Source organism: Mustela nigripes, chromosome X (genome assembly GCF_022355385.1).
Source record: "Mustela nigripes isolate SB6536 chromosome X, MUSNIG.SB6536, whole genome shotgun sequence".
Lineage (NCBI taxonomy): Eukaryota > Metazoa > Chordata > Mammalia > Carnivora > Mustelidae > Mustela > Mustela nigripes.
In genome coordinates, this window is record NC_081575.1 from 120,835,373 (window position 1) to 120,857,046 (window position 21,674).

General features: G+C 42.7%; 1 protein-coding gene across 8 annotated transcripts in view; it reads left to right on the forward strand.

The window, feature by feature from the left end:
• The window catches only part of NLGN4X (neuroligin 4 X-linked), a 294,472-nt gene that overhangs the window by 260,511 nt on the left and 12,287 nt on the right, over positions 1-21,674 (forward strand). For all 8 annotated transcript variants that reach the window (XM_059384861.1, XM_059384868.1, XM_059384862.1 and 5 more), the window contains 2 exons: positions 15,593-15,778; positions 19,885-20,674. In XM_059384861.1, coding sequence (XP_059240844.1) covers positions 15,593-15,778; positions 19,885-20,674 — 976 coding nt within the window. The remainder of the gene's footprint in view (positions 1-15,592; positions 15,779-19,884; positions 20,675-21,674) is intronic.

The following is a 21,674-nucleotide window of genomic DNA, read 5'->3' on the forward strand; positions in this document are numbered from 1 at the left end:
CAAATCTTATATAGAACACCAATATCGTGAATGGTCGCATTTTTAATATGATGTGTAAAGAAGTTCATCTTAAACAAAAGTTAACACACAGTGGCTTATTCACAAATCTTGTACTCATCTTGTTTCAAACACAGATAAGCTTGACTCTCTAAGACGAGGCTCTGGCAAATAACTCACATTGAATTTTCCATTCAACAGATTAATTAGTAGCTCTAGTAGGATAAAAATGAGTCCACGTCATGACAGGCTACAGTGACATTTTTGAAAGGCAATTCGCATTTCCAGGTAGTAGGTTCCATCAAGGCCCCATCATTCCTGACAAGGCAAGGTGCAGGATCATGGCCTTCACAAAGCTCAGAGACAGCATTTGCCGCTGGAATTCAACACCATACATTCTTGTGAAATACGGAATTGCACAACCGATAAGTAACTTTTCAAAATGTTTGCTATTCATGGTCTATTGAGCAACAAATGAACATAGCAAGCATGGGAATATCCATGCACCCTGATAAATGTAACCGTGTCTCCTTTCCTATCAATTAATTCCTCTCCCCTTCCCCACTCAAATCACCCTGTCACTGGAAAATCGATTTGGGGAAGGGAGATGGGGGGCCATGGGTCCCTCATGAAGAGAGCTTTTATGGACTCATTCAACATCGCTTTCATGAGAGCATAAAATGGACATCCTATGAGTTTGAGAACATACAGTTCCCAGGACAAACCCAATGGGAGAGAAAGGGGAAAGTCACAAATATCAGATTGAAATAAACCAAGATTGTGTGTATGGCTTTGAAAGATAAGACGAGGAACATAATCGTGTTTGTATCACACAACGCCTACGGAATTCAGAGGAATATGAGTTTTAAGCAAGATGGAGCATGGAGACCGTCCACCAAGTGTGGGCATTCGGTAGAGTTTAGAGGAGGGGTGGAGAGAATAACTGGGAAGCTGTTTCTTTACAGTGCAGACAGGTCTTCCCTCTGGACTTGGGGATGGGTGCGAGAATGAGTAGGCGTGTCTACAATCAATAAGGATAAAATCAGCTCAGCCCGACTGGTAACCAGATGCTGGGGTTTCTCAAAGAGCAGCGATGCCAAAAACACAAACTCAAAATGTGTCAACCATCAAAGCTGGAGACATGTTCATGACATGGATATGGGAAGCGGGAAGGAAGACCAGGTTGAGGGAAATAAACATGCTTTGCTCCATATCAGGCACACTGAGCTCTCTAGGACAGGAGGATATCCAAGTGGCGCAGCTCTGTGATGCTTGGGGACAACCTGGAGCCCTTGGGATTCCCTAAACACACAGGCTGCAATTGTCATCAGATAGATAACGAGGCAGGTGAACGTTGGCTCATAGACTCACATCGGGAGCAGTTCCTTATTGAAAGGTATCATTTCATGTGGCAAAAATTAATGGAAATTCTTTCTTATCTCCTTTTATGCTCTCCTTGGTACTTTTGATGAAGGGATGGGCAAGAATAATGATGATTCACCGATACTCTCCATCTGTGAGAAAAACAGATAAAGCAGAAATACTTGTTTTAGGCTGAGTTCCAAACTTAATATGCAACGATTTTTTTTTTTTTCTTGAGGTTTGTTGACACACACTACATCTCCACATCCAGTTTGCTTTCAGTAATTCCCAGATTTGGTACAGAAGGTACAACTGATCAGACGTTGGCTGCAGAAACTTCACAGCAATCCTCTTGTAGCCTTTTTGGGGCTTCGCAAAACCATACTGAGATCTTAAAACACTTGTTGTGGAGGGTCTGAGTTCCATCTCAGATGAAATCCTTCTTTAAGTATAATATTGTTCTGTTTTTCTAATTGCTTCATGGCTGAAATGACACACCTTCAGTGCTATAAATTTAGAATGTTGAAGGGCATAAAGATGATAAAATAAATATATGTGTAGAAGTACAGTTCACCCTAGAACATAAATGGGAACTGTTCTTGTAGGTACATTTTGGGGGGCAAATACCATACAGCACCAGAAATGTATTTTCTCTTCCCAGTGACTTTTCTTAATGACATTTTCTTTTCTATAGCTTACTTTGTTGTAAGAATACCATATATAATACACACTAATGGGATAACCTGGGTGGCCCAGTGGGTTAAGCCTCTGCCTTCAGCTCAGGTCATGATCTCAGGGTCCTGGGATTGAGCCCCGCATTGGGCTCTCTGCTCAGCAGGGAACCTGCTCCTCACCCCCTTCTTTTTGCTTTTGTATGCTCTCTCTCAAATAAATAAATAAAATCTTTTAAAAAATACACAGTAATGTATAAAATATGGATTAATCAACTATTTATGTCATCAGTAATGATTGTAGTCAACAGTAGGCTATTAGCAGTTAATTTTCTGGGAAATCAAGAGTTATACATGGATTTTTAACTGTAGGGGAGGTTGAGATCAGTGCTCCTGACCTTAGTGTTGTTCAGGGGTCAAGGATAAAGTAAAAATATATGTATTTATGGAAAGCCCATAACTGGCCACCATGGGACAATTCCAGCATCCTTAAGAATAATAGGTATGCTGAATTGAAACGTGACAAATCTATAATAACCCATGTATTCACCAAGATACTCAATATAAGAATTCATTGGTTATGAAGAATTCTTAAAACTCAGTGGTGAGGAAACAAATAATGAGCCAAAGACCTTAAGAGACACCTCAGGGGAGAAGATATATAGACGGCAAATAACTATATAATACGATGCTCCTCATCATGTGGGATCAGGGAAGTGCACATTGAGACATCAGTTAGGTACAATTCCACACCTGTTAGAATGGCTGAAATGGAGGACACTGATACCACCAAATGCTGGAAAGGATGTGGAGCAACTGGAACTCTCATTCAATCACTGCAGGTCGGGAAAGCAAAATGGCACAGCCATATTGGAAGACAGTTCTGCAGTTTCTTACAGAATTAAAGACACTCTTACAATAAGATCCAGCAGTCAAGTTCTTTGGTCTTCACTCAGAGAAGCTGAAAATACATCCACACACAAAAAAACTATCCCATCAATGTTTATAGCAGGTGTATTCAAAATTGTCCGGACTTGGAAGTAATCAAGATACCATCAGAAGGTGAATTGATAAATAAACTGTGGTCCATCCAGACATGGGATATTATTCAGCACTAAGAAGAAATGAGCTGTCAAGGATTGAAAAGACATGGAGGGACCCTACATGCGTATTATTAAATGAAAGAACCTGACCTGAAAAGGCTTCATACTGTGTGCATCCAACTTTTTGGTTTTGCCGGGAAAGGCAAAACCATAGAGACAGCCAACAGCTTGTTGGTGGCCAGGAGATAGGGGGAAGGGATGAGCAGGTAGAACACAGAGGGATTTTTAGGGCAGCGAAACTCTTCTGTATCATACTGTCATAGTAGATCTAGGTCATTATCCATTTGTCCTAAGCCATAGAATATGCATCACCAAGCTTGATCACTCATGTAAACTCTGGACTCTGAGTGGCTATGATGGGACCATGGAGGTCCGTTATCACAAAAGCACCAGTCTTGTGGGGGACATTGAAAATTCAGGAACATACGCAGATGTACAAGGAGCAGGTACATGTCAAATCTCTGCACCTTCCTCTCTATTTTTCTGTGAACCTCAAACTCCTCTAATAAATGAAGTGTATTGAAGTCCCATCGCTAGGGCGCCATCACTCTTCTCTGAATACCGATAAATGAAAGACTCATGCTCCACCCTCCCCCCCAACTTTCCCTCTATGTACTGAATTTCAGAATAACTTCAAAAGTTGGTGGATTTTTATGGAATTCCAGATAACAAATACAGAAGGAGTAACAACAGGCAATCCACATTTTGTAGGACCTCAAATGAAGTCATAGCTGTAGGAGGTCATCACCAGTGGTTTGTAAAGCATCAGTTGGAAAGCTTGGTAGATATTTTTCATAATTGGTGGGATTAGTCCCCGCCTGAATCCAATTATCAATGACTATTAAGATGAATAAAAATAAGACAGGACAGGAGGGCCTCTTGGTGATTTGATGCCTAATAACATGTACAAACATGTCTTCCCACCAACGTGTACTGATTTTTCTAAGACATCAGTGACATAAGAAGATGCAAAGAAGAATTTTACAACAAAAAGGATCTTGCCTTTATTTCTGTTTTCTGCTAGACCACATTTCTCTCCTAGACCACATTATTTGCTATTCACTGAAATGGTACTTTTTTTTTTTTTTTTTTTTTTTTTTTTTTTTTTTGGTGAAATGTGTGTGCCTATATCCTATGCAAAACAACTAATTAAGGATCTCTAGCACTAGGCCTTAGGCATGAGTATTTTTTAAAAGGTGTCCAGATGTTTAGTGTAGGCAGGGAGGGTGATGACATCTTTGGTGTTGGCCACTTCTTTGAAACTAATATGTGTTTAACCGCATAACCCAAGAATCTAGAAATATTGGTAAATCTCCCATTTCAGTGGGACAGATGAGAGAAGGTACAAAAAGCACTTTGTAAATGATGAAAGCTGTTTTGCATGAAGAGGCTAGCTGTTGTTTGAAGGTTCTCTTTAAAGGCCATGGTCAATCAAATAATGTTTTTCTTCATTTGATTTTTTCTTTTTGTCCTGAAAGTATTTAAAAGTAGAATTTTACTATTAAAAAAAAAAAAAGTGTTCAGTAATAGGATCCTTCTTGCAAACTGAACACAATGCCATGTGTTGGATTCCCCCCTGTTGAAAACTAGCCATGATTTCACATTGAGCAAATTAGGTAGAGTGACATCCAAGTTCTCCTTAGGATGAAGAGTATTCATTGGCCTTTTAAGTCAACCTTGGATAATGAGGACAAAAGTATTCCATTTTCCATCATTTGCTTTGGACTTTACTCAAGGTAGACACGTTCTGGAGGTGCTTTACTTAAGTGAATATAAGTTTTAAAAAATGTTGAAGTGGGACGCCTGGGTGGCTCAGTTGGTTAAGCAGCTGCCTTCGGCTCAGGTCATGATCCCAGCGTCCTGGGATCGAGTCCCACATCGGGCTACTTGCTCTGCAGGGAGCCTGCCTCTCCCTCTGACTCTGCCTTTCACTCTGCCTGTGCTCGCTCTCATTCTCTCTCTCTCTTACAAATAAATAAATAAAATCTTTAAAAAAAAATGTTGAAGTGATGTAAAGGGATCTAACAAGTTGAGTACTTTTGTGGACATTTTCAAGGACCTTGACTCTTAGTGGGAGACATGTCTGTCCAGATCTCATAGCCAGCACGTGCAGTACTGGTGTCTTTGCTTGTAGCATTACAAACAGACTGCTATAGACCAAGTGCCTTGGAAACAACAGACATTTACTTCTTATGCTTCTGGAGCCTAGAAGAGGAGGGTTCTACCATGGTCATGGTCTTAGGAGGACCATCTTGTGGGTTGCAGACTGCTGACTTCCCATTGTGTCCCTGCTTGGCCAGCTCTGTGGTTTCTTCTAATAAGGTACCGATCCCATTCAGGGGTTACCCTCCACCCTTATGACAAAATCGTCTTCCAAAGGTGCCACCTCTTAATGGTAAACCTAGAACCTGGGGATTAGGATTTCAACATAGGAATCTTGGGTCCATTGTGAGGGGGACTGGAAGGGGGGTTGGCATTTGTGTCTGTACAGGCATCATACTTGATTAAGTAGATTCAGCCTAATGTGTAGGTAGCCCATTTTATGGACACTAGAATTCAAAGGATTTTCCCCATGGGAACTTGTAGCTTCCTAGTTTCTGTTTGGGGTGATGGAAATACTTTGGAAATAGGCAAGGCTGACAGTTTCGTGTCACTGTGAATACAATGATTCCTATTGAATTGCACACTTAGAAATGATGAAAACAGAAAAATGTATACTATACACACACACACACACATACATATCTTTATGGGATTTTTCATTTTAGTTGTGCTCAATTTAAGGACAGTGTGAAGCAGGATGAGGATATAATACCCACATATAATTTTTTTCCTCAAAAATAAACCAAATTCCCTCACAAAGACACAAAATGAACAGACTTTCAGGTGCCCAAGATAAGCATAAATTTGGTTACAATTTCTGCAGATGAAGCAAAAAAGAAAAAAAAAATAGAGAGAGAAACATTTGATGTTGAGATTTTTCTATCTGGCAAGAGAAAGCTTTTTCCTTTTCCTTCTGCTTCTTTACGATATGGGTTTGGTGACAATAGAGGAGGTTGTGCCTGAAGGTTCCTGGTTCTCTTTTTTCTTGGGTGGCTGGCAAATTCACTGATGACATTAAGAAAAGTATGTGAAAACCTGAGATGACCTTGCTCCGTGGAGACTCTGCCCTTGCATGTAATGACCGCCTACGCTCTTGAACCGAGAAAATCACTACCTTGGTTCTGCTCAGTTTACTCTTAAAAAGCCGAGCCTGGATGACTACATCTTCCAAATGCAAGTAAGAATCCTGTTTGATGTTTACGGTCTACCCCTGGGTTGTATCACTAGAGATTCCACTTCTATGGTCCTGGATGGAGTTTACCTGTATCCATTCTTCCTGAGAATTCAGAGTGGTTCCAATGAATCCGTCCCCCAGTTCTGGCTCGAAGTACCATGGAGGCTGGGAAAGGGTGGTCCTAACTCTCCCGGGGAACAGAGTGACAGAAGCAGAGCTGCCCATAACAAATGTGCTCAGGAGTCAAAAGGACACCTGTACCTGGAGATACTCAGGGACATTTCTTTCTTTCTCAGTGGGTCATTCTCAATGTAGCTGAGTCACATAATAGGAGACAGCATATGATCATGGGGCAGAAGCATCTGGGAGAAGGGTTGAGCACATTTTTCTCGGAGTCCCTATTTTTAGCACTTTGTGCCCTTGTCTGTCAGGTGTGCAACCTTGAAACTGTTGTGATGGTAATGAAATGAGTCTATGCTATGCTTTAACCTTTGCAATAATTGTATCTTTCCTTCTATCTGTGGTTCATTCCTCCCTCCCTCCCCCTCTCCATCCCTCATCCATCCATCCATCTATCTATCTATCTATCATCTATGTATCTATCCATCCATCTGTCCATCCAGCCATCCAGCCAGCCACCCACCCACCCACTAAGCCACCTACCCAGCTACACATCCATCCACTCAACCATCCAACCATCCATCCATCCATCCAACCATCCACTCAACCATCCAACCATCCATCCATCCATCCATCCAACCATCCACTCAACCATCCAACCATCCATCCATCCATCCATCCAACCATCCAACCATCCATCCAACCATCATCCATCCATCCATCCAACCATCCAACCATCCATCCAACCATCCATCCGACCATCACTCTCTCCCACCTTCCCTCTCACCCTCCCTCCATCCATTCTTCTATCCATTATCTATGTATCTATGTATCCATTTGACATCTATCTTTCTCTCTATCCTTCTATCCATCCATCCATCCACCCACACATCCACCCACCCACACAGCCACCCATCCATCCATCCACTCAAACATCATCCATACATCTATCCATCATCTGTCCCTCCCTCCTTCAATCTTCAGTCTAGTTATCCATCTGGATTTCAATGTCTAAAATGGTGTGGTAAGAATGAATATGGTATTAAGGCCCCAGATTTGTGGTAATTTGTTATAGCCATAATAGGAAACTAATATACTACATCATTTAATTTGTATTTGCTTGCTGTCAATCACTGATGTTAGGACATGAGTTTCAGGTGGTTGAAGGTACAGTTCAGCTGGTTCATTACATCTTCACCACAAGGACAATGAGTGCCTGGAATTTTGTAGGCACCCATGACGATCTGGTAAATGGAGCTGCACTTCACTGACTTAAATGAATTAATGCCAGATGTCTATTAAATATTTTATATCCATTACATCTTTATTTTAAGATCCGTTCTTGTTCTGCAGGTGACTCCAACTCTAGTTTTGCTTGTGCTTTTTGGCCATTGAAAGGTTAATCATATTTGGTTGAATCTGAGGGTGATGGTCAAAATTCAGGGGACCCAATGTGATCTCCACATGCTGTCTGTATAGGGAGCACCTGATATGTTCTTGACTCTGGAAAATTACTTTGTTGAAGCAAAGCTTGGTGCGATAACATTCCTTAAGTGGAGAATCAGTACGAATTTAAGTTTAATCTTCAAGGACAGAGTTACCGGGGCACCTGGCTGGCTCAATGAGTAGAGCAGGCAATTTCCATCTAGGGTTTGTGAGTTGAAGGCTTACATTGGGTTTAGAGATTACTTAACATCTTAAAAAAACAAACAAACAAAAAAAAAGAGCAGAAAGTTAACCTCTTTTTTAGTTGAATTGACTCATACCTGTTTTATTATATGATCTGTTTAATATGTTTGTTTGTTATTTTTCAATGAGAAGTCTTCATTTCTGCCTTTTAAGTTTCTCAGGAAAGCCTTCCCTTCATCTTCAGGTGCCATACTGGGACAGAGTTGTCAAAAATGATGATGGTATTTGTCACAATAAACGCTAGTACAGTACGAGGTAGAGTGGTTTGCCGTCGCCACCCACAAATCAGGAGCGTCTCCTGGTCAGTGAATACAGAATTGCAAAGATCTCATCTCCAGCCCTCCGCGAAATGGCCTTTAGTTTCTATATGAGATTAGACTACGTTCCTACCTCTAAAAATTAGCCACGACTGCAGGTCCTATATGCAAATTTTAAAAAGTCCGGAAAGTCATCCCACGTCTGCGTTGTGGTTGTGGGTAACAGGGTCTTGAGAGCGGTGTGCATACGAGCTAGTCATCTTTGGGAAGAAAAGTAGCAAAAACTGCAAACACACTGACATTACAAAAGTTACGAACGTAATATATAATAAGTGAGAACGTAACAAAGCAGAGAGCACTTCAAATCTTAAACCAAAGGCACGAGTTCCCACTCTCAATTCTAGAAAATATCATCTTCAAAAAACTCTCTGTTCCTGAAACTAAACTTTTCCATCGGGATTTTAGCTCTTCCCTATGTTCTTTTGCTTATTGTTACTCATGCGTGTGCTATTGCATCTAAGATCTTACTGTTTTTTCTTAATTAGAACAATTTCTGTATCAGTGCTCTAGGTTTGCCAGAGAAAACCAGTGGTGGAAAGCTTAGGGTTACTTCTGGGCACAAAAAAGATGATGTGAGCTAGGAGACAATGTTGGATTGTGATCGAGTTGGAAAAGAATGCCTTGTCCTTAAACATTTAGTTATTCTGATTGTCTTATGGAAACATAAGAACAGGACAGATTAGCTGTGGTCTGCCCCTGGATAGTACCTAGCAGTAAGAACTCACAACTAATACTATCATGTTCAATACCATCTTTGTTTATAGTCGAGGGTAGGAAGGAATATCTAAACAGAGTAGCATATTTTGAATTAATGTACTTTAGAACAGATTATGAGAATTATGTTAAAAATAGGATTGTATAAATTATCTTTTCTCCTATATGCACTCTATAGGGCTCTGAATACCATATAGGGACAAAATGTGTGTCTTCTGTGCTTCGTAAATATACTTTCATGGAAAAACTAGGACTTTCAATTCTAATCAGCTTTAAAATCTTCTTTTTTTAAATCCACATATCTTTGACAAGGTTGCATTAATGTCATGAGTACAACATAGGGATTCCACAAGGGGGTACGTTATGCTGTGCTCAACACTAGAGTGGCAACTGTCACCTGTGGTCCTAACATATTCTTATTAAAACCAAATAGAAACATGCAAATGCAAAAAAAAAAAAGAAGGAGAAGAAGAAGAGGAAGTAGTGTAAGCTTTCAAGACATCATTGGAAATCTACTTGAATACTCTATTTCTCCCCAACTTTTAGTTTATTGCTTGGGTCATCATAGGTACATATAAATGTGGAGGCAATGACACGGGTAATTCAGACCATGGATGAAAGCTATAATATGGGGTGGTTTGGGGTTTTCTTTTTCTTTCTTTTATTTATTTATTTTTTCTTTCTTTCTTTCTTTCTTTTTTTTTTTATTTGCTTTAAGCAAATTTTGCTTAATTTTCCTTTAAGCACATACCAAACACTTAATAAACAGAATCAACAAATGCATATGCCTCACCTTCACACCAAATCATTCCCCACACAACACAGGCAACCAGACAGCATTAAAATATCCTTCATCATCTAAGTCAGAGTCTAGGTAGACCAGTAATCCGTTTTCCCTCTGGACTCAACTTCCTTTGCTAAAAGGGCATCTCTCCGTACTGGCTGTGCGAGTACCTGTGGAACAGGTAAATAGCCACGTGTCTGTCATCGAAGAAATCAGAAGAGTCGCTGAGCGTGTGTGAGCACACCCTGAGTCCACCAGGAGCAGGGCTCCTTCCCCACTCCATTCCCCAGGCAATGCTCTGGGGTAGTTCCTCTCCTCCTTTCAATTCAGTGAAAAAACTGGGACTTGGACATCTTCAGCTACATGCCCGAGGCATCCCTGCAGATTCCAGCTGACTTGGACCGCGGCACACACGGTAACCCGCTATTAAATGACACACATGTATCCGTCCTAGAAGAGTGGGAAGTTCTATAGTGGAAATCCGCTCAAAGTAATTTTCGGAGCTGAGAGATTGGAGACAATCAGGAAACGCTGGAGAAGGGACACACAGAGGTAGAGGGAAAGAAAGCAAGGCCACTGAATTCCTTCTTACGGGGTTGGAGCAGGGAGCAGATGCAGTTGGTCTCCATTCCATGAGCAAAGAGAAATAGTGAGGCCACGTCTACAGGAGGAAGTCAGGTTTAGGCACTGTGGACCAGGCAGCTTCAAGGCTCACAGCAACCCTTTACAGAGTATCCTGGAAGCAGCCAACTGGGTATAAAATCCAACAGATACAGGGGATGCCTGGGGGGCTCAGTCATTAAACATCTGCCTTCGGCTCAGGTCATGATCCACGTATCCTGGGTTCGAGTCCCGTGTTGGGCTCCCTGTTCAGCAGGAAGCCTGCTTCTCCATCTCCAGCTCTCCCTGCTTGTGTTCCCTCTCTCGCTATCTCTCTCTCTCTGTAATAAGTAAATAAAATCTTAAAACAAGAAAATCAAAGAGATAGAGAAATGCAAGCCTTATCCTGGGGTCACTCAAAAAAGGAAACTAGTGTTTGTGTGATTGCTAAAGAGCCAGCTACAAATTGGGGGGAAAATGTAAACCCACATTTAGAATTAAGTGCAAAATTCACCTATAACCACATTCCCAGAATTAGGCACTATTACTTGTTGGATTTCCTTGCAGAGTTTGTATTTTACACCTCACTTTATTATGTTAATACACATGGGATCTTAGGACCCAGGATTCAGCAGTTCATTGATTTCCCTTGAGAGATCTTACCCATGTTTCTGTGTCCCCGAGAATGAAGACCCTCTCCACATAGGCATTATATGGTTCAACCAACAGAATTCGTGCAACATATATTTTATTCATGAACTCCGAGATTGCTGTCATCCCTTATTTTCAAAATTACAATCAATAAGTATTGATCTTTTGGTGCATGGCTACCTCTGGACAATCAAATCAAGATGCATTTATTTTAATAGAAATGGACCTTGGGGATCAAAGGGTCTTAGGGTTATCTTCATGGTATGGGCGTGAGTTGGAAACAGCCAGGATGGAGAAGTGAACAGGATGTCTTGTCTCGGGCACTGGGATGCAGACCCAGCAGAGAAACGAGGTTGGCTTGGAGGGGATCACACCCCAGACATAATGGCCATGGCCAGAATTTCATCACCGTGAAACTTAACTAACCGAGAACCTTCACATTTTGCAATACACAAAACTGTGTTGATCATCTTGTATTCTGTCTCCAGAGTATGATTTTGGTTTTAGGGTGTCCGTTAATACAATTCCAACTAAAGTGCTTTAAAAACACCTGTGCAGCCTTGTTCTCAGCTGCAGTGCAGGACATAGAATATCCTTTCTGGAACTAATGTAAGGAATCCCGTTAACAACTTAACGGTCCCCGTGTTTGGAAACCTGTGCCATAGAGATCACCTGTCCTCATAATTGTCTTTGATGTATTCGCCTGATGTTGGAAATGGGTTTTGACCCTGTATGACATTGATGCGGTCATCAAATGACTCCTATCATCTGTAAGTAAATTTAAAAACTACAAATAGAGACACTAAATTTTAAGAGCTTCCCCCCATTGGGCTTACAGAATTGGAGTATGTCCCTCCCACCCATAGGAATAGACTCTTTCGTCAAATCATGCCTTATTCCACCAAGAAAACTCCAGTTTCACATTATATCAGAGGCACCCCCTGAAGGAGTTCCTGTAAACATCAGAGAAGATAGATTTGCATGCATTTCGCTGATTTTTTTGTCTTCATGCCTCTGCCTGAATTCTTATCACACATTTCTTTCTGGGCTCATTGATGTGACCTAAAATAAATTCCATCTCTTCTCATTGGAGAATCTTTATGCAAACATGCATACCCAATACAGTGCCTCATTTTTTTTTTTTTTTTACATGATCTAGAATTTCATTCAACAGGCAGAGGGATAATGGGATTTCTGGTGTTCAGGCATTTCTGGGGGACCATATTTTAAAGCAGCCACTGGACAAGGGAGCCTGTCTCTTGGGTGAATGTCTATTTTCTTGCTCCTTCCAGGGCTTTGAATGAAACTTGGTATCAATCTCGTGTCAGCATGTCTCAGTTGGAGGGTCTGTTTTGTATCTTTCTCCCATTGTTGCATTGTTGGGGTGGGATGGGGGGAGCTGACGGATTTACAACCTTCATGGCAGAGACCTTACATCTCCAAAGCCAAATGTTTCGGCAGCTGAAATGCTTCAAAGAGGTGTAGCCAAGAGTGCTTATCAGTGAAAGAAGCCATTTGTTTAAAATCTCTGGTTTTAGCCAGCCCAGGGGCTGCTTCTGTTCATTCATGGGCTGCATATAGGGGGAATTAAGTCCCCCGCGGTGGGCCAGACTTTTAAGGATGCTTTCTACCCGCTTGGTGATGTGCCTGGCTGTTTCCAAATTGATTATCTGCTCTCACGTTCGTAGAATTCCCCGGGAATAAATGCCTATACATGTCCAATCTGCATAATATCAAATACCGCATTTCCACCGTCGGAGTAGCGAAGGAATACCCTCTTGCAGACCAAATAAAATTGTTCCCATTCACTGTATACCTGCAATGGAAACTCTGCCTTGTGGGTTGTTTAAATTACAATAGAAGGGGGGGGGGGAGAGAAGAAGTCCCTGGGTGTTGCAGTAAATGAAGATTCTGTAAGCAAGAAACTATGGAAACACCAACTTCCAAAAAAAAGAACCACGTTCGTTTGCTGAACTTTAGAGATGCACGGAGGGCTGTTTCCCTCAGGACTTTTGGAAGGAATTCAGAATCGCAAAGATCCAGTCTTTCAATAGGAGGCTGTGAGGAGAGCTCAGATTCGCCAGGGTATAGAATATTAATTAGCCTGGCCTTTGAGAGGTTACAACAGACACGTTTTTTGCACGGGAGGGGCTCCGCGTTCATAAAGGCGGGTGATTTACCGTATGTTGCAAATCCTTGCCCTGCTCCACGGAAACAAAATAAGCAAATAGGTCATTCTGGGAGCGTTGACAAGGAGGTACGGGGCGGGGGGTGCGGTGCGGAGAGAGGTTGCAGACGAAGGATGGGTTAAATAAAGGCAGAGCAGTTCTGCCAAAAAATTACTAGAGCCTTTAAGATTTAATCACCTCTTTTCCTTAATGGGGAAAGAGAGACTTGTCTTACAGTTATTCTATGGCACCCAAACAGTCATTAGGACCCAGTTTCATACATAAAGCTGCATGAAAAGGGGCTTTTCTCCCAAGCAGAGGGCGACGCATTTTATGAGAAACGGTGTAAAAGGTTGGGCGATGAATGCTACAGCCAGGGAACAGTCGCTGGCATGAAACGCTAATTAGTAATTGCTAATTAACTGAGGGAGGGGCTGGTAACGTCGGAACGTTCCCACTCATCACCGCTCATCTCAGCTCCGTCCCTGTGAAACACCGCAGAAGCCTGGATCTGCGGGACGTGCCCTAAATGCACAACCTCGCAGGTTCCATCTTGCGTCTGTCTGCAGATAAAGGAGATGGTGAAGCTTATCGTCGCAATTTTAGAAGGTCTGCCCCCCCCCCCCAAAAAAAGCCCTCCCGTGACTTTACCTGAAACCCGACCCATTCATTTCTGTTACCCGTCCAGCTCACACTGTGCATTTTTCCCCCAGGTGCCCGGGGAACGAAGAAGCCTCGCTTCCTAACGGGTCAAAGCCTTCGTCCTCTCCTTATTCTGTTTGAGGTTCTACGGGCCCACTCTGGAGAGCTCCGCAATGGGCTGTCAGCTTCGCGTGGAGGGCGGGCGGGCGGTTTGATGAGCTCGGTTCCGACACCTGTTCTTTCAGGGCCCGAATCTGTCCAGGCTACCATCGGCACTGCAGCAGGTGGTCACAGGGACTTAATCAGCGCTACTTGGAAGGAGGGGAATGGCTTGGCCCTTGGGAAGGCAGGGGAAGAAGGAACGCACATCATTGAGGGCTTGGGGGCAGGGGCACATGACTCATTAAAATGGTTAAAACATCATTTTTATGACTTGCAGTTTTTGGAGGGGAGGGTCACAAGGCTTCCGCAAGAAAGAAAGGGATATAAAGTTGGGTTAATGTCCGTATAATAAATAACGTTGTCAGGCGTTCACAATCGTCGTTCTGAATTTCAGCAGGAGAGCGTCTGTGGAAAGACGGCGTCAAACGTCCGAGGGAAGCCTTTTTTCCAGGTCACGATCTTTGTGCCACATGGAACAGGCAAGGAATCCGACATCCATGTGGTCCTTTATTCCCGTCAATGCCCTTTTTTTTTTTTTTTTTTTTTTTGCAGATTTTAAGGGGGAATTAAGAATTTGATGCCGTAAGAACAAGAATCTTCCTTCTTCTTGAAATAAAACGTACCAGCTCGTCCCGTTTTAGGGACAGTCGGGGGGATTTGAATATATGTGTGGTCCTTTGGGTAAGATTAAAGACTTGTGTGTTTCTGCGTGTGAGTCTAAAATTTTTTCTGTAGGGGAAGTTAACAGGTGCACGTTAACGAAGACTGGGATCTCATGATACCTGTCGTTGACTCGAAACTGAAGCATTAAAAGGAATGAAATGACAACATTAATATGAAATTAAATGGGAAAAAGCCGACCTATGTTGCTTTTATATACACGCTCGGTCTCTTAAACACCAACGCAGAAATTCCAGCAGCCCAACACATACCCTCATTTTTCCTGAAAAACCTCTTTTGGCCTGGAAAACTTCTTTTGGGATTTTCCCTGAAAAACGCCTTTTAGGAGACTTTCTCACTTTTGCAACCTGCATGTGCACAGGAGCGATAAGTTGAATCTGGTCCAATGCATAGTCTCTGCTATGGTCAGGTGTGACAGACATTTTAGACAGATAATGCCTGATAGGCGAGCCCTGTGCAAACCCACAGATGATACATTGTATCATAGGGTCAACGTTGCAACAATGACTCACATAGCCTCATCCTTCCTGCCGTGCAAGTGTTGCTTCTCACTTAGAGGGAGACCCGCCAAGAATGAGATGCGTTTTCAAGGACCAGCGACGGGCACGTGCTTTTTATAGTTGACCACCTGAAAGATCCTGTTTTCTCTTGCAGGGTTTTTAAGTACCGGCGACCAGGCGGCCAAAGGCAACTACGGGCTCCTGGATCAGATCCAGGCGCTACGGTGGATTGAGGAGAACGTCGGGGCCTTCGGCGGCGACCCCAAGCGCGTGACCATCTTCGGCTCCGGGGCGGGAGCCTCATGCGTCAGTCTGTTGACCTTGTCGCACTATTCAGAAGGTAACAAGGGCATCCCCGAGCTGGTGCACGACCCCCGGGGCTGAGCCAGAAACGCACACGGAGTGCAGATCCCAGGGACACTTTGTGTCTCTTGCAGCTGAAAATCCCCATCTTGGTTTAGGTTCTAGAAGCTCATTCTCGAGAGCTCCCTCTCTTGCTCTCTCTCCTCCTCCTCCTCTTCCTCTTCTTATTTTATAGATTTTATTTATTTATCTGAAAGACAGAGAGAGAAACAGACTTTCCCCATAAGTACGGAGCCCGATGCGGGACTCGATCCCAGGACCCCAGGATCATGGCCTTGAGCCAAAGGCAGATGCTTAACAACTAAGCCACCCAGGTGCCCCCCGTTCTTCGAACTCAGCTTTCGTTCCCTGTAAACTATATTTTGTCATCTAGGTTCAATGAACAATTAGATACCAGTTGCAACACTTGGGACAAAAATGGGTCCTTCAGAAAGTCCCAACGCTTTTGCTTCTGTCTTTCTGACTTGATTCAGTCAACTTTAAATTTTGTCATTTTGGTCAATGTTCGATTCAGTCAACTTCTCCTCTCAACTTGGGAAAGATAATACAGAAGAGAAACAGGGATTTGGGTAAGGGTTGCAGATTTGTTCATTCAGTAAGCAATGGGGCTCGTGGCCATGGGATTTTTTTTTTTCTTTTTCTTTTTTCTTTTTTAAATCACTGGTCTGGGGCAACCATATGGCACAGTCCGTTAAGTGTCTGACTCTTGATCTCAGCTCAGGTCATGATCTCAGGGTCCTGTGATCCTGCCCTGCATCAGGGTCCATGCTGGGCGTAAAGCCTACTTACGTGTCCCCCTTCTGTCTTGCTCTACTACTCCCTCCACATAAAACAATTTTTAAAAATTAATTTAATAATAATAATAAACCTAACCACTCCAACTCAAGGTGGCTCCCTTACATCCATTGGTAAACTGTAGCACTGAAGGGGAACCTTGAAGCTCATCTACTCCAAAGCCACCATTTATAAAAAGGAAACGGAAGCCCAGAGAGGTTGGTTAACCCAGCTAGGGTCACACAGCAATGAGAGAGCCCGGCAAGAAACAAAGCTTCCCAGACCTCAATTCAAACCGTCGTTTGAATTCCCATCATTCCCCCAAGACCAACAAACATCGGGGATGACTAAAGGGCAGTCCTGGTCTTCTGTCCAGAACAGACTTGCCTTACAGATTCAGGAACATCTCTGCAAATTCCCCATGGCCTCCCCTTAGCTGGTATTTTATGGACTAACTGCTTTTCCACTTTAATTTTCCTTAGGAAATAAGCGTTCAGCTTGAGTAGAAATTTTCACTGGTCCCAGGCACCAATGTGACAAGTGGATTCTCAGCGTAGTTTGGACATTCAGAACTCACTTGCCAATAACATGCTCAGTGCAGGGACCCAAAGCAACCGTCAGTCCAATCCAAGCAGACAGACTTGTAGGTGACTTCATAGTATCTAAGGAAAGCTCGAATTCAGGCCTCACACTTATATCATCCCTTTGTTTTTACAAAAATGAAAAAGTGCATAATGAGAGGGGACATTGGTGATATCCATTCTTATAGCATTCCAGAAAATATTGGGATTTTCCCATTTGTCAAGGGATAGAATCCCAGATCTCGAGTGAACAAGTAGTCAGGACCGGCTTCCATAATAAACAAAAGAAACCAAACGTAGGGAGCCTGGGTGGCTCAGTGGGTTAAGCCGCTGCCTTCGGCTCAGGTCATGATCTCAGGGTCCTGGGATCGAGTCCCACGTCGGGCTCTCTGCTCAGCAGGGAGCCTGCTTCCTCCTCTCTCTCTCTGCCTGCTTCTCTGCCTACTTGTGATCGCTCTCTGTCAAATAAATAAATAAAATCTTAAAAAAAAAAAAAAGAAACCAAATGTAATTGGAGAAAGAGCATAATTACTTAAATTGAGCAATCAGAAATGAGCGAGCTCTGTGGCAAGACTGCGTCTGGGTCAAGGTTCTGCAAAGCAGGTTTTCAGAACAACCCAGAAAGACAGAAATACCCAGACTGTCAGCCTTAGAATGGTACTTCTAGCTATGTCGTCTAAAAAACAGTCACCATGTGCATGAAAAAAGGATGTTTTCGTGAAGATGTTCACCATGGCATTATAATTTTTTTAAAGATTTTATTTACTTATTTGACAGAGATCACAAGTAGGCAGAGAGTCCAATAGGGGCTCAATCCCAGGACCCTGAGATCATGACCTGAGCCAAAGGCACAGACTTTAACCCATGGAGCCACTCAGGTGTCCCTCACCATGGCATTAGAACAAAGACTCAAAGGAAAAGCTCCAAGGTTATAAAGACGAGAAGGTGATAAGGAACAGGTGCATGTGTTCGAAGGAACAGTAATTAGCACCAAGAACTGTGGAGCAGGTGTCCGGTTCCCTGAGAAACACCATCAAAGCTGTACATTTGTTGGGCTCAGTCGTATAAAATAGAACGTTGACGCAGGGGGGAACAGCCAGGTGAGCCTGAATGACCCTAAAATGCAGACCTGACTTGTATTTTTTGGTCTGAATGACGGGTAGCATTTTTCTTTATCCAATTTTTCAAGTGTTATCCGGGATTGTATTCTGGATCTCACACACACGTGTGCACACAAACACACACACAGACACACACCTCCATCCATCAAAGCCAATCAGTGTCATAGGAAGAAAAAAAAAAGGTAACTTGCAGGAATACTTTTCGTCATCCTGATAATTTTAACTTGTGAAAATCATCCTGATGATTTTAACCATAGATCCAGCATTGACATCATTTCTTTTCCGTGTCCACACGTGAATCTTGAGGGCTAAACACACCCGTCCAGAGCTGTACGTCTCTGGGAGCATCACCAGCTCTGGGAGACTGGCCCCCAACGACTTTGATGTTGCATTGAGCAAAGCCAGATCCATTTAAGATCTCTTGGGCAATGCTCCAATCTGCAGAATCAGATCTTTCTGATTGCACTCGTGCTTTTCCCCCTTTGATTGCTTGCATGACCTTAAAACTCTACAGGGCACGACCTTCTGGGCGCCCAGCTGAATTACTCTTCCAGGAACTCCCAAGACAGCGGAGCTCCATCATGCTGGAATTTTAGAAAATATCAGAAAGAGACAAGAAAGAGAATGCTATCATTTTATACCCATCATCTTGTCCGGTAGTAGTGAAAAATAGAGGGTTTACAAAAAAAAAAATTTTTTTTTTACTTCCTGACATTCGTATACTACATGGATCTGATAGAAATTTGTAAGCTACCCAGAAGTTTACTCATCAAATTCTGCAATTTTTTTTTTCATTTTTCACCAAACAGACATTTCTTAACTTGTGGCACAATACAAGACAGAAACATCTAGGCTTTGAGTTAACGTGATTCCCAGATCAGTGATTTGTGGAAAAATACATTTGGGGGGGGGCATACCACCCAGCATTGTTTCAGGAATCGCTAATTTAATAACTATTTGAGTTGTAAAAGTTTCACGCTGGTACTGTATGGACGCTGAAATTAGAAATATGTGTCTGAATGTATACTCTGAAATGGATTTCAGTGGATGTTTTGGGTGTTTTTGTTTGTTTGTTTTGTTTTGTTTTGTTTTTTTCCCCCATAATGAAGTGGTACCTGGTTTAGTCAGGGAGGCAAAATGCACTTTGATGTCTTGTTGGCCCAGAGCATGTTTTTAAGGAACAGAGGAGATGATAAGTCTGTGAGGCTTTATTTACAGCATCTGGGGATGGGGATGCCAACACGACATGCAAACCAGGACGGATACATGCAATGCACTTTTTTTTTCTTTTCTTTTCTTTTAAACCACGGCAGCAACATTGTACATGGTAAATGCCGTTTCATTTCCGTAAACGCCGTGTGTGTGTGTGTGCTGCGTGCGTGAAGACCATCCCAGAAAACCAACGTCCAGCAGGCGGGGGTGGGGGGGGGGGGGGAAGGGGGAGAGAAAGAGATGGAAATGAGGGAAAAAAATCCTGAAAGAGCTGAATGCTACTGTATCCAGAAATTCACATGCCCGCGAGACAATCGGGGCCTTCTTTGCGAAGTAAAAGCTGCTTTTCTGTCTCTGGGGTTTTCATTTGCATGTCTACAACTTTGCACCTGCAGGTCTGTTCCAGAAGGCCATCATCCAGAGTGGCACAGCCCTGTCCAGCTGGGCGGTGAACTACCAGCCTGCCAAGTACACGCGGATATTGGCAGATAAGGTTGGCTGCAACATGCTGGATACGACCGACATGGTAGAATGTCTTCGGAATAAGAACTACAAAGAACTCATTCAGCAGACGATCACCCCCGCCACCTACCACATTTCCTTCGGCCCTGTCATCGACGGCGACGTCATCCCGGACGATCCTCAGATTCTGATGGAGCAGGGGGAGTTCCTGAACTACGACATCATGCTGGGCGTCAACCAGGGGGAAGGCCTGAAGTTTGTGGACGGCATCGTGGACAACGAAGACGGTGTGACGCCCAACGACTTTGACTTTTCCGTGTCCAACTTTGTGGACAACCTGTACGGCTACCCGGAGGGGAAAGACACGTTGCGGGAGACCATCAAATTCATGTACACGGACTGGGCCGACAAGGAAAACCCGGAGACGCGGCGGAAAACCCTGGTGGCTCTCTTCACGGACCACCAGTGGGTGGCCCCCGCCGTGGCCACGGCCGACCTCCACGCCCAGTACGGCTCTCCGACCTACTTCTACGCGTTCTACCACCACTGCCAAAGCGAAATGAAGCCCAGCTGGGCAGATTCGGCCCATGGCGATGAAGTGCCCTATGTCTTCGGGATCCCCATGATCGGCCCCACCGAACTCTTCAGCTGTAACTTCTCCAAGAACGATGTCATGCTCAGCGCGGTGGTCATGACCTACTGGACCAACTTCGCCAAAACTGGGTATGTGCTTCCTACGTCGGTTTCTTTCTTCTCTCCTAGTCTGTCTGGGTCCCCCATACGAGTGTGGCTCCCACGACTGAATGCAGACATGCTCTCATGCACACACCTGGTAACGGTGGGGGAATTTTACTAGCGTGCTCCCTGCATCACTATAAAAAAAAGCCTGTTTCCCACCTGCCGCTTCAAGGTGGAGACATACCTGGCAATTCTATTGCTCTCTGATCCCACAATTTCCAGTCTCAGTAGGACCTCTCTCCTTCGACAAGGCGATAAGGACCTGATCTCCCTGGGCAGCCTTATGAAAACCCGTGTGCCGCATGGCAGATTCTGCTTCTCGTGTACCCACGAGATAAAGCCAATCTCTTAATACATCCAAAAAACACTATGTGCATGTATATACTGTATATTTAATCAGACATATACATATATACATCCAGAGTGATTTTCTACAGTTATGAGACTTGTTTCCTATACATATACATATATTTACAAATATATTTATTCACTTAAATATGTCCTAGATATTTATTTCATAAAAAGGTACATTTCATATATATGTGTGTATATATGTACATATAGGAAATAAATCTATAAACATATATAGAATATACCTAAAATGTACACAAATAGATACAAATAGATACATACATGTATCTATTTGTATCTGTATCTATATGTATATATGCATATAATTGTATATGTATCTATTTATATATATTGTATATTTGTATAGAAATAAATCTATATAAATATATAGAATACACCTAAAATGTACACAAATAGATACAAATAGATACATATATGTATCTATTTGTATGATACATATATGTATCTATTTGTATACATATATGTATCTATTTGTATATGTATCTGTATGTATATATACATATAATTGTATATGTATCTATTTTTATATATTGTATGTTTATATAGAAATAAATCTATATAAATATATAGAATACACCTAAAATGTACACAAATAGATACAAATAGATACATA